The sequence below is a fragment of the Hemitrygon akajei genome, unplaced genomic scaffold, assembly GCF_048418815.1.
Source record: "Hemitrygon akajei unplaced genomic scaffold, sHemAka1.3 Scf000046, whole genome shotgun sequence".
Classification (NCBI taxonomy): Eukaryota; Metazoa; Chordata; class Chondrichthyes; order Myliobatiformes; family Dasyatidae; genus Hemitrygon; species Hemitrygon akajei.
Genome location: NW_027331932.1, coordinates 2,467,747 through 2,481,431, shown reverse-complemented (window position 1 = coordinate 2,481,431; position 13,685 = coordinate 2,467,747). Strand labels below are relative to the sequence as shown.

Below are 13,685 nucleotides of genomic sequence, written 5' to 3'. Positions count from 1 at the left end.
AGGTGACGTTGAACCTGCAGTTCCCAGTGCTCCCCACCTGAACAGCTGTAACAGATCTACTGAAGACAAGTCAGAGATCAAAGTCTCCATTGCCATGTAGAACTCCTAGAACGTGCAGGAGATTAATATCGATCACTATTCCCTCTGATACCAGCAGTTCAGTGACAATACACTAAATACACTCACCTCATTTTCTTCTCTACTGAAATGTCCCTCCTTTGTCAACATCCAACCGAGTCTTTCAACTTTTTCTTCAATTGCATGTTTGAGTCTGTTCCTGTAGAACTTGGTCAGTTGGTACAGTCGATACTCGCCCCCCTCTGCCAGGAGGTCGAAAATTGTAAACTCTGGCTCTGCGAATATAAAATGTGAATGTAGTCACAAACTCAAATATCGCTTGTCTCCACCGCTCTCACCCAGCCCTAACAAACCAGTCATGTCTTGAACCTCAGTGTTTACCTGCTTTCAGCTGGAAACACGTATTTTGCCCTAATCTCCAACACTGGTCTTAAAAAACCGACCCATCAATGCGCTGTGCTAGACGTTCCCAGAAGGAACCCATTCACCAGAAACCTGTCTCTCCCACCGTCCCACCCACTCACCGATTTCAGTTTAAAATGGACAATAAATGTTGGGACTGTCGCTTCCCAGAGATACTCTCTCTATCCTGGCGAATGCATTTCCCATAACTCATATCCTGGAAATACTCCCTTACCCGGATAGCTGCATTTCCTCCGATACACATCCTGGAAATCCTCAGAGCAGGTAGTACATTTCCTGTAGTGCGGTAACCGGTGCCACACTACACCGCATGCACCACGCCCACACTTTTCCTCTCTCTGACCAACCCTCCAACAAGGAATCACATTTACCCACTTCCCACCTCATTCTGCGAACACATCACCCTCATGTTTTACTCACCCACTCCCTGTTGGGCACTTGACAATTCCGTGTTTAATGAGTTTCCGAGCTGACAGGCAGTCGCCTCACTTGTGCCGGTTCCAGGGTCCTGCTCAGTGTCTCTGACGTCACTGTCTCTGGGCTGACAGGCAGTCGCCTCACTTGTGCTGGGTCCAGGGTCCTGCTCAGTGTCTCTGACGTCACTGTCTCTGGGCTGACAGGCAGTCGCCTCACTTGTGCCGGTTCCAGGGTCCTGCTCAGTGTCTCTGACGTCACTGTCTCTGGGCTGAATTTGCTTCTCCTCCTCTGCGGCTGGACCGCATTCCATTGGGACATTGCTCTCAATCTGACCCTGCTTTGGAACCTTGCTTCCCGTGTCCCGATCATCTTCCCCAGATGAGCTGCCTGGTAGAAGCCTCTTGAGTACTTTCTGTAACCGATTTAATTTCCCACCTGCAGTAAATGATGAATTGCAGGTTTAGAGTGATTTGTGCTCGAACAAGGATTCACAACGGGTGTCTGCAATGGGGCCGGGACTCCGGCTGACCGGATTTGGAGTGGGACTGTGCTGGTGAATGTGAACCACACCTCCTGCCAGGTGACCATCCCGGTAAGCCAGTGAGTGGACACATCCACTCCCAGAAAAAGAACTGGATAGACACAGTAATACTGATCACCGACTACGTATTAACTGAACACACCGATAACCAGCGGTTATTAATGGAAAGGCATTAGGTGATAGCAGGAATTATCACTGGGATTATTTCCCACAAACTTAAATCTCCCTGGATCACAAACTGTCCAGTCACCTGTGTCACTCACAGACAAGCCACTGGATTACTCGTGGTCCGATCCTCCAGATCAAACGTTCTCCGGTTGCTTTGTCACACACTGTCTTGTCCCCTGGGTCAAAGACTGACCACTGCCTTGAGATAGACAACGTCCAGTCCCCTGGGTTACAGATTGAACATAACCTTGATGCCCATGATGCCTGGTCCCCTGGGTCCCATCCCGTCTCCTGGATAATAATTGTCACGTAGCAACGATACAAGTCATTGGCAAAGGGAGAGTCTTGCGTGCAGTTCCAGTAGCTAAACATAGTCTCGCTGAGAGAGCTTTGCATTTGCTAAGGATGCAGTTGCCAACAATCTACAGGATGGATGTGACTCAGCTGGGAAGAGTGTCGGGGAGATTCACAAGTACGTTACCGGATGGGGTTGTTTGTTATCTGGTTCGGCTGGGACAGTTTGCCCCGGAACACGGGAGCTTGAAGGGTAAACTTGCACACGTAAAACAGAATCAGAATCAGGTTTATTATCACCGGCATGTGACGTGAAATTTGTTAACTTAGCAGCAGCAGTTCAATGCAATAGGTAATCTAGCAGAGAAAAAAATAATAATGAATAATTTTTTTTAAAAAAAGTAAACAAGTAAACCAATTACGTATATTGAATAGATTTTTTTTTAAATGTGCAAAAACAGAAAGACTGTGTATTTTGAACAAAGTTAGGTAGTGTCCAAAGATTCAATGTCCATTTAGGAATGGGATGGCAGAGAGGACGAATCTGTTCCTGAATCGCTGAGTGTGTGCATTCAGGCTTCTGTACCTCCTCCCTGATGGTAACAGTGAGAAAAGGGCATGCCCTGGGTGCTGGACGTCCTTAATAATGGACGCTGCCTTTCTGAGACACCGCTCCCTGAAGATCTACAACTTCCGGCAGCTTCTCTCGGTCCTGTGCAGTAGCCCCTCCATACCAGACAGTGACAAACCGATGCAGACCACAAATGAAGTGTCTCCTGATCCTCAGCCATTTCCAAGGCTAGCAATGTTCTCGGCTCGGCTACAGAAAACAGAGTTCGGAAAACTCCCCTCATCTACTTTGCGCAGAGAGGGGGGAGTTGAGAGCTGCCCTGACAAAACATGAAATGTTGTATTATCGCACAATCTTTGAAATCCACGAAATGCTCTTGTCACCTGCCTCTGAATTTTGTAAATGAAAGTTGGAGATGTCTTTCACCTCTAAACAGGCCCTGATGTGCAACAAACCCTGAACCTAGATAATGTTGTAGGGGTGGAACTGGACTCTCTGACGGTGGTGTCTGAAAAGAGGATGCGGTCCAAGTTGCATGCCATCTTGGAAAATACTCCCCTCCACTCCATAATGTACTGGTTAGGCACAGGAGTACATTCAGCCAGAGACTCATTCCACCGAGATGCAACACTGAGCGTCATAGGAAGTCATTCCTGCCTGTGGCCATCAAACTTTACAACTCCTCCCTCGGAGTGTCAGACACCCTGAGCCAATAGGCGGGTCCTGGACTTATTTCCACTTGGCATGATTAACTTATTATTATATATGGTTTTATATTGCTATATTTCTACACTATCCGTGGTTGGTGCGACTGTAACGAAATCCAATTTCCCTCGGGATCAATAAAGTATGTCCGTCTGTCTGTAGACTTTTACATAACAAACAACACCGCTGTCACATTCCTGTTTGTGTTTCACTCTCAACCTGCTGATTCAGGGTCTCCGGCTCCTTTCACTCAGGTGAAGCTTTGCCTGGTGAGTGGAGTCATTCGACCATTACTGGTGTCAGGTCCCTGCGCTGGAACTGTTGGACCGATCCATTACACAAATCACTTTACCAGTGGGATCAATGACACTGCTTGATGAAACTTTTTCTCTGCCCTGTTAGCGCCTGTGTAAGCTTCTTCATCTGAACTATTGTGCACCAACAGGGCAGAAGTTTAGTTATAAAGGTCCAGGTGAACATACCTGTAGCCATTCTGATTCTGACTGATGGTTGTTGATTGTCGTCGTCTTGTTTACACTCTGATCCCGGTGCAGGACAGCTCCACTTGCTGGTGATGCCCTGAATTAAACACAACAAGCAGACAGTGAGTCAGAGAGAGTTGGATTACTTTGCAAATGTGACAGTACAGCCATTCACTGTATCAGAGCCGCAGTTCGCATCAACTCCCAAACCATGTCTGTATGTCTGTCCAGTGATATCTAGAGCATCCTTCCGATAGAGGCACAGAGAAACAGAGCACAGATACTGACCCTTCAGCCCATCGAGACAATGCTGACCACAGTGTACACTGAGATGGTCCTAATTTTCTAAGTTGGGCCCGTTTTCCTCCTGGCCTCTTCCTTCCATCTTCACATCCCAACTGCTTCTGGAATTATATAATTGTGTCTACCTCATCCACTTCCTCTGGCAGTTCCCGCCACATAATCACCAGCCTCTGCATGAAACCGTTGCTGCTCGGGTTGGTTTTGGAATCTATTTACCATCCTCTGCCCATTTAGATCCCCTATAAGCGACGATAATATTCACCGTGAGTACCATCTACTAATTGTCTGTCATCGGTGAAATTTCTGGTCAAGCCTTGTGCACTTGCATTCTGATCATTGCTATCAAATAATGAAAATCAAATGTCCCAACCTGTAGCCTCGCGGTACACCACTAGTTACCCGCCTCCACTCTGAGGAGAAACCTTCATCCACCACTCTTTGCTTGCTAGCTGCAAGGCAACTTTTGAACCCAACTAGCTCTGTCTCTGTACCGCATGGGATGTTATCTTCCAGACCAAGCTGTCATGAGGCAGCTTGCCAATGTACAATACCCACTCCCCCACACTCATTGACAATCATCTTCAAAAATGTTAAAAAAGTATTGTTGAACACAACTTTCCATGCACAATGCCATGGTGACTCATGATCGGTCTTTGTTGAACTATGTAGATATTCTGTGTGTGACTGGTCCATATTGTGGAAAATTGTCTCCGGCACCTCACTTTTTTTGCTTATTTCGGGTTACCAGGCAAGGTTGTCCTCTTAGTCCATTATTATTTGATATTGCGCTGGAACCTTTGGCAATTGCTATTAGAGAATCACCTAACATTTTTGGCATTAATCGCGGGATGGATATCCGTAAGTTATCATAATATGCAGACAACTTGTTATTATACATTTCTGATCCTGAGAAATCCATTACTGCAGTTATATCATTGTTGGCTCAGTTTAGTAATTCTTCCGGGTATAAATTGAATCTTAATAAGAGTGAATTGTTCCCCCTAAATAGGCAGGTTCCAATTTACAGAAATTTGCATTTTAAATTAGTTACTGTTTATTTTATATACTTAGAGATTAAAATTACAAGAAAAAGCATAGGATTTTTTTAAGGTTAATTTTTTACCCTTAATTGATCACATTAAATATTTGTTTACAAAATGTTCACCATTGTCTTTATCATTGATAAGTCGGATTAATGGTTTTAAGGTGATTTTTTACCTATGTTCTTATATATATTTCAAGCGGTACCAATTTTTATTCTGAAATCTTTTTTTGACAATGTTCATTGAAAAATTTCTTCATGTATTTCTGGCAGAATAAAAATTCTAGGTTAGGTAAAAGACATTTACAGAAGTTAAAAAAGGACGGTGGATTGGCATTGCCAAATTTTAGATTTTATTGCTGGGCAATTAATATCCCATATTTGATATACTGGTCAGCGACAGTTCGCCGGTTGAAAGTCCGATAGTCCGCACACATGCGTACCCTTCTCATCTTCTTCCGGGCCACTACTATTGGGGACGCATAGGGGCTTCGAGACTCAGTGATGATTCCAGTTTCCTTCAACTTGCACAAGTGTTGCTGCACGCCTTCCACATCTGCAGGGGCCAGTCGCCGTGACCTCTCTCTGAACGGGGTGTCCTCAGTCACTCGAATGATATGGCGAGTGCTCTTGGAGCAACCCACATCGAATTCGCCAAGAGAAAAAACATCTTCCAGCTTCAAAGTCTTCTCCGCCAGCCTGCGTTTCTGCTCCGGCGACACAGGAGAATCCCCAAAGTTAAAGGCCTCAGCGGTCAGCTTTCCTCTGTTTTCCAATCCATCCCCCTCGTGGGCCTCACAGGGGCGTTAGACATTACCGTCACCGGGAACAAATGCGCCAGCGGGATCCCTCTCTTAAAGGTGATTTCTCCTGCCGTAGTGTTCCTGACACTGACGGCCATCCGTCTCGCAGGTACCACCGCTGGCCTCTGCACTTCGGGCCTCACCAGCACCCCCGCCGGAAATCGTGTCTCCCCCTCGAGATCGTGCGGGGCGTCTACTATCAGGGCTTCGCCCGCCGGCACTCCGGGGAATCTGAGGGTCCCCATCACTAGTGCCACCTCCCCTGCCGTATCACTTTAGACCTCCCTTGCGTACACCACACCGACACTCGTTTGCACTCAGGATCCAGCTCGAAACACCGCTTGAAACACTGGGTGTACCGAGAGGGTCTCCAGAAAGTTCTCCAGCGCCTTCTCCTTACCGGCTCCCAGGAGCCGTTCACAAGAGGGGAGTTAGTCCCCAGCAGAAGGGCAGAGCGACACCTGTTTCCACCGGGTCCGGACAAACCAACACCGGCGTCTCAATGGCTTCAGACACTCCCTCATCGCCCTCCGAGAATTCCAATCTCACTGACAGGTACACGGATAATCACTGTCTCTTACACCCGAAATCTCCAGTGCCTCAAATGGGGTTACTGACAAGTGCTTTAGATATTTGTTGTAGAACGGCCGGTGCAATAAGGTAACCTGACATCCTGTGTCGAGGATGGCTTTTGCGTAAACTCCCTCTATCGGTAGGCCCACGCTTGGGCTTTCGGTGGTCCCCTGGCTGATTTCTAGCAATGTGTTCCTCCAGAGACCCCAGTCCGTTCCCTCACTGAGTCTCTCCTAAGTTTCCCGACTCCTCTCCGTTCTTATTCGCCCGGGGGCTTGCCTACCTCGGGACGTCTTGTCTCTCACAATCCCTCCGAAAGTGTCCCCCTTCGCCACAGCTGTAGCACACCCCTGACTGTTCACATTCCCGCCGGAAATGCCCCTCTTTCCCACAGTTATAGCACACGCTACCAGTCGCCCCTCCTCTCCCGGGACGCCCGCCACTACCAGCCCACTGCGCTGGTCGTCCCCCGAAGGCTTACTCTCCCTGTCCATCCCCTCAAACAGGGGTCCCTACTCCCCTGGGACCCCTTGGGTTTCTCGGACCTCAAACCGGCCAGCACTTCCTGCAACGTTGAGGATCGCCCCCGGTGGCCCGACCCCATTTACGGCCCAACGCGCTCTCTTCCTTCCTGTACTACAGTAAACAATGTTACAGTAATTCTGGAGTTCGACATTTACTATCTGGAGTCAGATCTTTACCGGAAATATACCAAAAATCGGCTACTCAGCCCATCCATCGTTCTGCCCGGTACAATAAAATCATGGCTTTCGCACCGTAATGTCGCCTGCCGCCTGTCTCTTTCTGTAACCGGTCAGCCCCCCAACCCCTTTTCCCACCACCGCCCCCACACCCGCTGTTCACTGTGTGCCGTGGCCTTGAACAGAGTCAAAATCTTTGCTTCTACAGGATGTCGAGCGGATCCGTTGGAAGCACCCAGAATAAACACAGTCTCAAAGGAAAAGATAACATGAATTCATCTGAAATGCCAAGTTTTCGAAACGGGAAACGTGTTGTCCTAACAGAGTTTTGACACACTTGCTTTGAAATCGGAACCCTTGGTTTCAGATCCGTTTTTAATCGTGGCAGAAGCTGTGAAAAATCTCAGTAATGCTGACAAGAAAGTGTAGGATCACAAATCATATCGCCGCCGGAAGGGGGTTAAAATGGAGCGAATAAGTTATTGATCACCGATGCAAAACACAGATCATGGATCGATTTGAAATAAAGATCGGAAACAAATATCAGAAGCTGAATTATTCTCACCTGAATTCGCTAAGAATATTCAGTCTCCGTGTGGATATATTTTCAAGTCGTTTTCTTCCAACTTCATAGCAGAGAATCGGGCGAGGAGCCGGTGCTGCTGTTCTGTGAGACTCACAGCGCGACTTTCTGTGCGCAAGCTGCTGCCCGTCCGCAGGACGGATTCCGAGACGCAGACATTCCTCGGATCAGGGAGCGGCGTTTCTGCTGAAAACAAATCCAAACGGTTCAACATTCCTCCCCTCCCTTCAACTGTCAGCAAAGCAGGCTTAATGTTGTAGTCAAATCTTACTGTTCCAGGGGGATATCAATAAGACTCGGTGACAGAGGAGAGAAAGTTCCCCAGTGTCAGCAATCTGAATGCCGACTTGTCACAATTGTTATCAGACTTTGTGAGTTTCCAGTATTCTAATTTATCTCAACACTTAATCATCTGTGGCTTTAATATCTTTCTTTCTAAGAAAAATAAAAATAATGGAATTAGCCGATCTGCCGCATTCTTAACTGAGACAATCCAAACAGTAAAATCTCACGTTTTCTCTGTTGTTTTGAGTAGTTAGTTTTAGTGTGTGTGTGTGTCTGTGTGTGTGTGTGTGTGTGTGTGTGTGTGTGTGTGTGTGTGTGTGTGAGTGAGTGTGTGTGAGTGTGTGTGCGTGTGTGTGTGAGTCTGTGTGTGTGTGACTGTGTGTGTGTGTGTGTGTGTGTGAGTGTGTGTGTGAGTCTGTGTGTGTGTCTGTGTGTGTGACTGTGTGTGTGTGTCTGTGTGTCTGTGTGAGTGTGTGTGTGTGTGTGTGAGTGTCTGTGTGTCTGTGTGAGTCTGTGTGTGTGTGTGACTGTGTGTGTGTCTGTGGGTGTGAGTGTGTGTGTGTCTGTGTGTGTATGTGTGTGTGACTGTGTGTGTGTGTCTGTGTGTGTGAGTGTGTGTGTCTGAGTCTGTGTGAGTGTGTGTCTGTGTGAGTGTATGTGTGTGTGTGTGTGTGACGGTGTGTGAGTGTGTGTGTGTGTGAGTCTGTGTGTGTGTGTGTGACTGTGTGTGTGTGTGTGTCAGTGTGTGTGTGAGTCTGTGTGTGTGTCTGTGTGTGTGACTGTGTGTGTGTGTCTGTGTGTGAGTGTGTGTGTCTGTGTGTGTGTGTCTGTGTGTCTGTGTGAGTGTGTGTGTGCGTGAGTGTGTGTGTGTGTGAGTCTGTGTGTGTGACTGTGTGTGTGTCTGTGTGTGTGAGTGTGTGTGTGTCTGTGTGTGTATGTGTGTGTGACTGTGTGTGTGTGAGTGTGTGTGTCTGAGTCTGTGTGAGTGTGTGTCTGTGTGAGTGTATGTGTGTGTGTGTGTCTGTGTGTGTGTGACGGTCTGTGTGTCTGTGTGTGTGAGTGTGTGTGTCTGTGTGTGTGTGTGTCTGTGTGTGTGTGTGAGTGTATGTGTGTGTGTGTGTCTGTGTGTGTGAGAGTGTATGTGTGTGTGTGTGTGTGTGTGTGTGTGTGTGTGTGTGAATGTGTGTGTGTGACGGAGAGAGAGATAGAGATGAGAGGGAGAGGGAGGGAGAGAGAGAGAGAGAGAGAGAGAGAGAGAGAGAGAGAGAGAGAGAGAGAGAGAGAGAGAGAGAGAGAGAGAGAGAGAGAGAGAGAGAGAGAGATCAGAGACGGAACTCTGCCCCGTGGGACATTTCGGATATCACTGTCGGTGTGTAACGTTGTACAGTACTGACTCAGTAGAAACCAACAGGACAATGTTTTGATTGAAGGTAATGACATCGCTTCTCCTAATCCGTTTGCTCAGTGATTAATTCGTTAACTTGAACATTTCAGAGCTGCTTCCAGCCATTGAATTCCCTCCCGGTCCGAACCCCGCTGTGAACGCTCCCTGGTTCTGAGGAATCGGAGACAACACTTACTGCGATGTTGAAACCGGACGGAGTTCAGTGTGGTCCCGGGTGAGCGGTGTGCTCACCATGTACAGAGATTTCAGTCTAAGCTGCTCCCTCCGAGGCTATTTGTTTATACAGTGTCCGTCGGGCATTACAGATACACTGGTCCGATTGAGCTGGAATAAGCGTACATGGCCGCAGTTCTGGTGCGCGCACCCTCGGCGGCCCGGGGTATGTCCGACAGCGGGGGGAGACGGAACTGCGGGCAAATAGAGGAAACACAGACAGGAATATCAAAGGCCGCGTTAACCGTCTCTCGCGGACGCAGGTAGGTTCTGTGTGAACTTCCGCGTAGGTCAAACAATTTCCCTCCTTGCAGTTCCATCACAACCAATGAGGCGGAGGTTCTTTGTTTAATTCAGCCAATCCCAGACCGAGGATCTGATCCATCTCGGGTTCTAGGAGGTTCTGAGCTCCACCCTGTGTGAGAACGGGGCTTCCCAGCTCAGGACGAGTTTCAACTCGAACATCCCTCACCTGTCCCGATGCAGGGCGTCGCCTTCTGCCTTCAATGTTTGTTTTTATTTCAGCGACAGGTACTTTATATATGTGATGGTTCGTAATTGTTATATAGTTTTCCAGTAACTCTGGAGTCAGATCTTTACTGTCAATATACCACGCAGAAATCGGCCACTCGGCCCATCCAGCCTTCTGCCCCGTACAATAAAATCATGGTTTTCGCTCCGTAATGCAGCCTGCCGCCTGTCTCTTTCTGTAACCGGTCACCCCGCCCACCCCCCTTTTCCCAGCACCGCCCCCACCCCCGCTGTTTACTGTGTGCCGTGGCCTTGAACAGAATCAAAATCTTTGCTTCTACAGGATGTCGAGCGGATCAGTTGGAAGCACCCACAATAAACACAGTCTGAAAGGGAAAGATAACATGCATTCATCTGAAATGACAAGCTTTGGAAGCGGGAAACGTGTTGTCCAAACAGATTTTTCACACGCTTGCTTTGAAATCGGAACCCTTGGTTTCAGATCTGTTTTTAATCGTGGCATAAGCTGTGGAAAATCTCAGTAATGCTGACAAGGAAGTGTAGGATCACAAATGATATCGCCGCCGGAAGAGGGTTAAAATGGTGCGAATGAGTTATTGATCACCGATGCAAAACGCAAATCATGCATCGATTTGAAATAAAGATCGGAAACAAATATCAGAAGCTGAATTATTCTCACCTTAATTCGCTAAGAATATTCAGTCTCCGTGTGGATATATTTTCAAGTCGTTTTCTTCCAACTTCATAGCAGAGAATCGGGCGAGGAGCCGGTGCTGCTGTTCTGTGAGACTCACAGCGCGACTTTCTGTGTGCAAGCTGCTGCCCGTCCGCAGGACGGATTCCGACACGCAGACATTCCTCGGATCAGGGAGCGGCGTTTCTGCTGAAAACAAATCCAAACGGTTCAACATTCCTCCCCTCCCTTCAACTGTCAGCAAAGCAGGCTGAATATTGTAGTCAAATCTTACTGTTCCAGGGGGATATCAATAAAACGCGCTGACAGAGGAAAGAAAGTTCCGCAGTGTCAGCAATCTGAATGCCGACTTGTCTCAATCGCTATCAGACTTTGTGAGTTTCCAGTATTCTAATTTATCTCAACACCTAATAATTTGTGGCTATAATATCCTTTTTTTAAAAAAATGGAATTAGCCGATCTGCCACATTCTTAACTGAGACAATCCAAACAGTAAAATCTCACGTTTTATCTGTTGTTTTGAGTAGTTAGTTTTAGTGTGTGTGTGTGTGTGTGTGTGACAGGGAGAGAGAGAGATCACAGAGAGAGAGAGAGAGAGAGAGAGAGAGAGAGAGAGAGAGAGAGAGAGAGAGAGAGAGAGAGAGAGATCAGAGACGGAACCCTGCCCCGTGGGACATTTCGGATGTCACTGTCGGTGTGAAACGTTCTACAGTGCTGGCTCAGTAGAAACCAGCAGGAGAATGTTTTGATTGAAGGTAATGACGTCGCTTCTCCTAATCCGTTTGCTCAGTAATTAATTCGTTAACTTGAACATTTCAGAGCTCCTTCCTGCCATTGAATTCCCTCCCGGTCCGAACCCCGCTGTGAACGCTCCGTGGTTCTGACGAATCGGAGACAACACTTACTGCGATGTTGAAACCGGACGGAGTTCAGTGCGGTCCCGGGTGAGCGGTGTGCTCACCATGTACAGAGATTTCAGTCTAAGCTGCTCCCTCCGAGGCTATTTGTTTATACAGTGTCCGTCGGGCATTACAGATACACTGGTCCGATTGAGCTGGAATAAGCCTACATGGCCGCAGTTCTGGTGCGCGCACCCTCGGCGGCCCGGGGTATGTCCGACAGCGGGAGGAGAGGGGACTGGGGGCAAATGGAGGAAACACAGACAGGAATATCAAAGGCTGCGTTAACCGTCTCTCGCGGACGCGGGTAGTTTCTGTCTGTACTTCCGCGTAGGTCAAACAATTTCCCTCCTTGCCGTTCCATCACAACCAAAGGGGTTCTTTGTTTAATTCAGCGAATCCCAGGCTGTGGATTTGATCCATCCCGGGTGATTCACTCAATCGTGGTGGAAAGGGGAATGGGGTGGTGAAGTTGTGGGAAATTGCGAAATTGCCGCCCGCTGAGGATAAGATGGATCCGAATAAGGGAATGGGAGAGAGAGCTCTGAGCGACGGGATGGCGAGGTTGTGGGCGTCTCACGCCATGCTGTATGCAAACTGTTTTCACGCGCGTGGAGGAAGTTTGCTCTGAGGAGAAGCTGGCAACCTTATCCCGTCTCCAAACCCCGTCCCGAGTGTTTCCGCCCTCTCAGAACGCAGGGTCGGTCAAGTTCAGGATGTCGTACGGGAACGGTGTTATCAATTGGCCAGCAAATGCAGGAGTGGGGTCGGAATTGCTGGAGAAATGCAGACCAGGCCTACGGCTGCGAGCTAGTCAGCATCGAGCCTCGTTAACTTTTGTAGGTGAACAAGGTGTGAAGAAAGGAGGGGCATGAGTTCAGAGATAGGGCAGCAATGTTTGATGAGTTAAGGGAGGGGAGGAGGAGAAAGGGTAACTGTAACCATCTTTACCCTTGTGCTGTCCTTCTCCCTCGCCGTACCCCTCCATGCCCCTCTAACTCTCTCTCAGCGCCTTGTTCTAAGCCTTCGAAATAATCGTTGCTCACCACTCCTCTCTCATTTGAACGACTTTTCACCCCTTCTTTTTCTCTGGCCGCTCTACTCCTTTTTCTTCCCCTTCCATGTCATTTCTCCCAAACTTCCCTCACCCCTCTCCTCTCCCACCTGCCCCCACTCCTCATGTTCCGGCCTAACGAACTAATCTCCCTCCTGTCACTCAGCTCTGTGAACGGCCAGAACTCTGCACCTACCAGTCCTTCCAAGTGAGGCAACACTTCACCTGCGAATCGGCTTGTGCTCATCTCTTGTATCCTGTGGTCCAGATGTGCCCTCCTCTGTATTGCCGAGATTAGTCTTAAATGTCATGCGGGAGACAATAAAAAAACAATTTGCATCTTTACTTATTCAGTACAATGACACAGTCTATAAAAGTGAGGCAAAGTGACATCAACTTACATAGAACATAGAACTTAGCATAGTACAGCACATTTCAGGCCGTACGGCCCACAGTGCTGTGCCGACCCTCAAACCCTGCCTCCCATATAACCCCCACTTTAATTTCCTCCATATGCCTGTCTAGTAGTCTCTTAAACTTCACTAGTTTATCTGCCTCCCCCACTGACTCAGGCAGTACATTCCACGCACCAACCACTCTCTGAGTGAAAAACCTTCCTCTAATATCCCCCTTGAACTTCCCCCCTCTTACCTTAAAGCCAGGTCCTCTTGTACTGAGCAGTTGTGCCCTGGGGAAGAGGCGCTGGCTATCCACTCTACCTTTTCCTGTTAATATCTTGTATACCTCTATCATGTCTCCTCGCATCCTCCTTTTCTCCAAAGAGTAAAGCCCTATCTCCCTGAATCTCTGATCATAATCCATACTCTCTAAACCAGGCAGCATCCTGGTAAATCTCCTCTGTACCCTTTCTAATGCTTCCACATCCTCCCTATAGCGAGGCGACCAGAACTGGATACAGTACTCCAAGTGTGGCCTAACTAGAGTTTTAAAGAGTTGCA

General features: G+C 48.1%; 1 protein-coding gene across 9 annotated transcripts in view; it reads right to left on the bottom strand.

The window, feature by feature from the left end:
- LOC140720762 (NACHT, LRR and PYD domains-containing protein 3-like) overlaps nt 1–13,030 on the bottom strand; it is an 82,994-nt gene extending 69,964 nt beyond the window's left edge. The window contains exons 1-7 of one of the 9 annotated variants that reach the window (XM_073035596.1): nt 12,923–13,030; nt 10,759–10,962; nt 9,550–9,781; nt 7,667–7,870; nt 3,680–3,776; nt 922–1,353; nt 187–353 (exon numbers count right to left, since the gene is read on the bottom strand). In XM_073035596.1, coding sequence (XP_072891697.1) covers nt 187–353; nt 922–1,353; nt 3,680–3,689 — 609 coding nt within the window. In that variant the 5' untranslated portion in view covers nt 3,690–3,776; nt 7,667–7,870; nt 9,550–9,781; nt 10,759–10,962; nt 12,923–13,030. Of the gene's footprint in view, nt 1–186; nt 354–921; nt 1,354–3,679; nt 3,777–7,666; nt 7,871–9,549; nt 9,782–10,758; nt 10,963–11,678; nt 11,968–12,922 lie in introns of those variants that run through there. The other 8 variants (XM_073035598.1, XM_073035600.1, XM_073035592.1 and 5 more) reach the window with 8 other exon arrangements.
- Nucleotides 13,031–13,685: the final 655 nt, after the last annotated feature.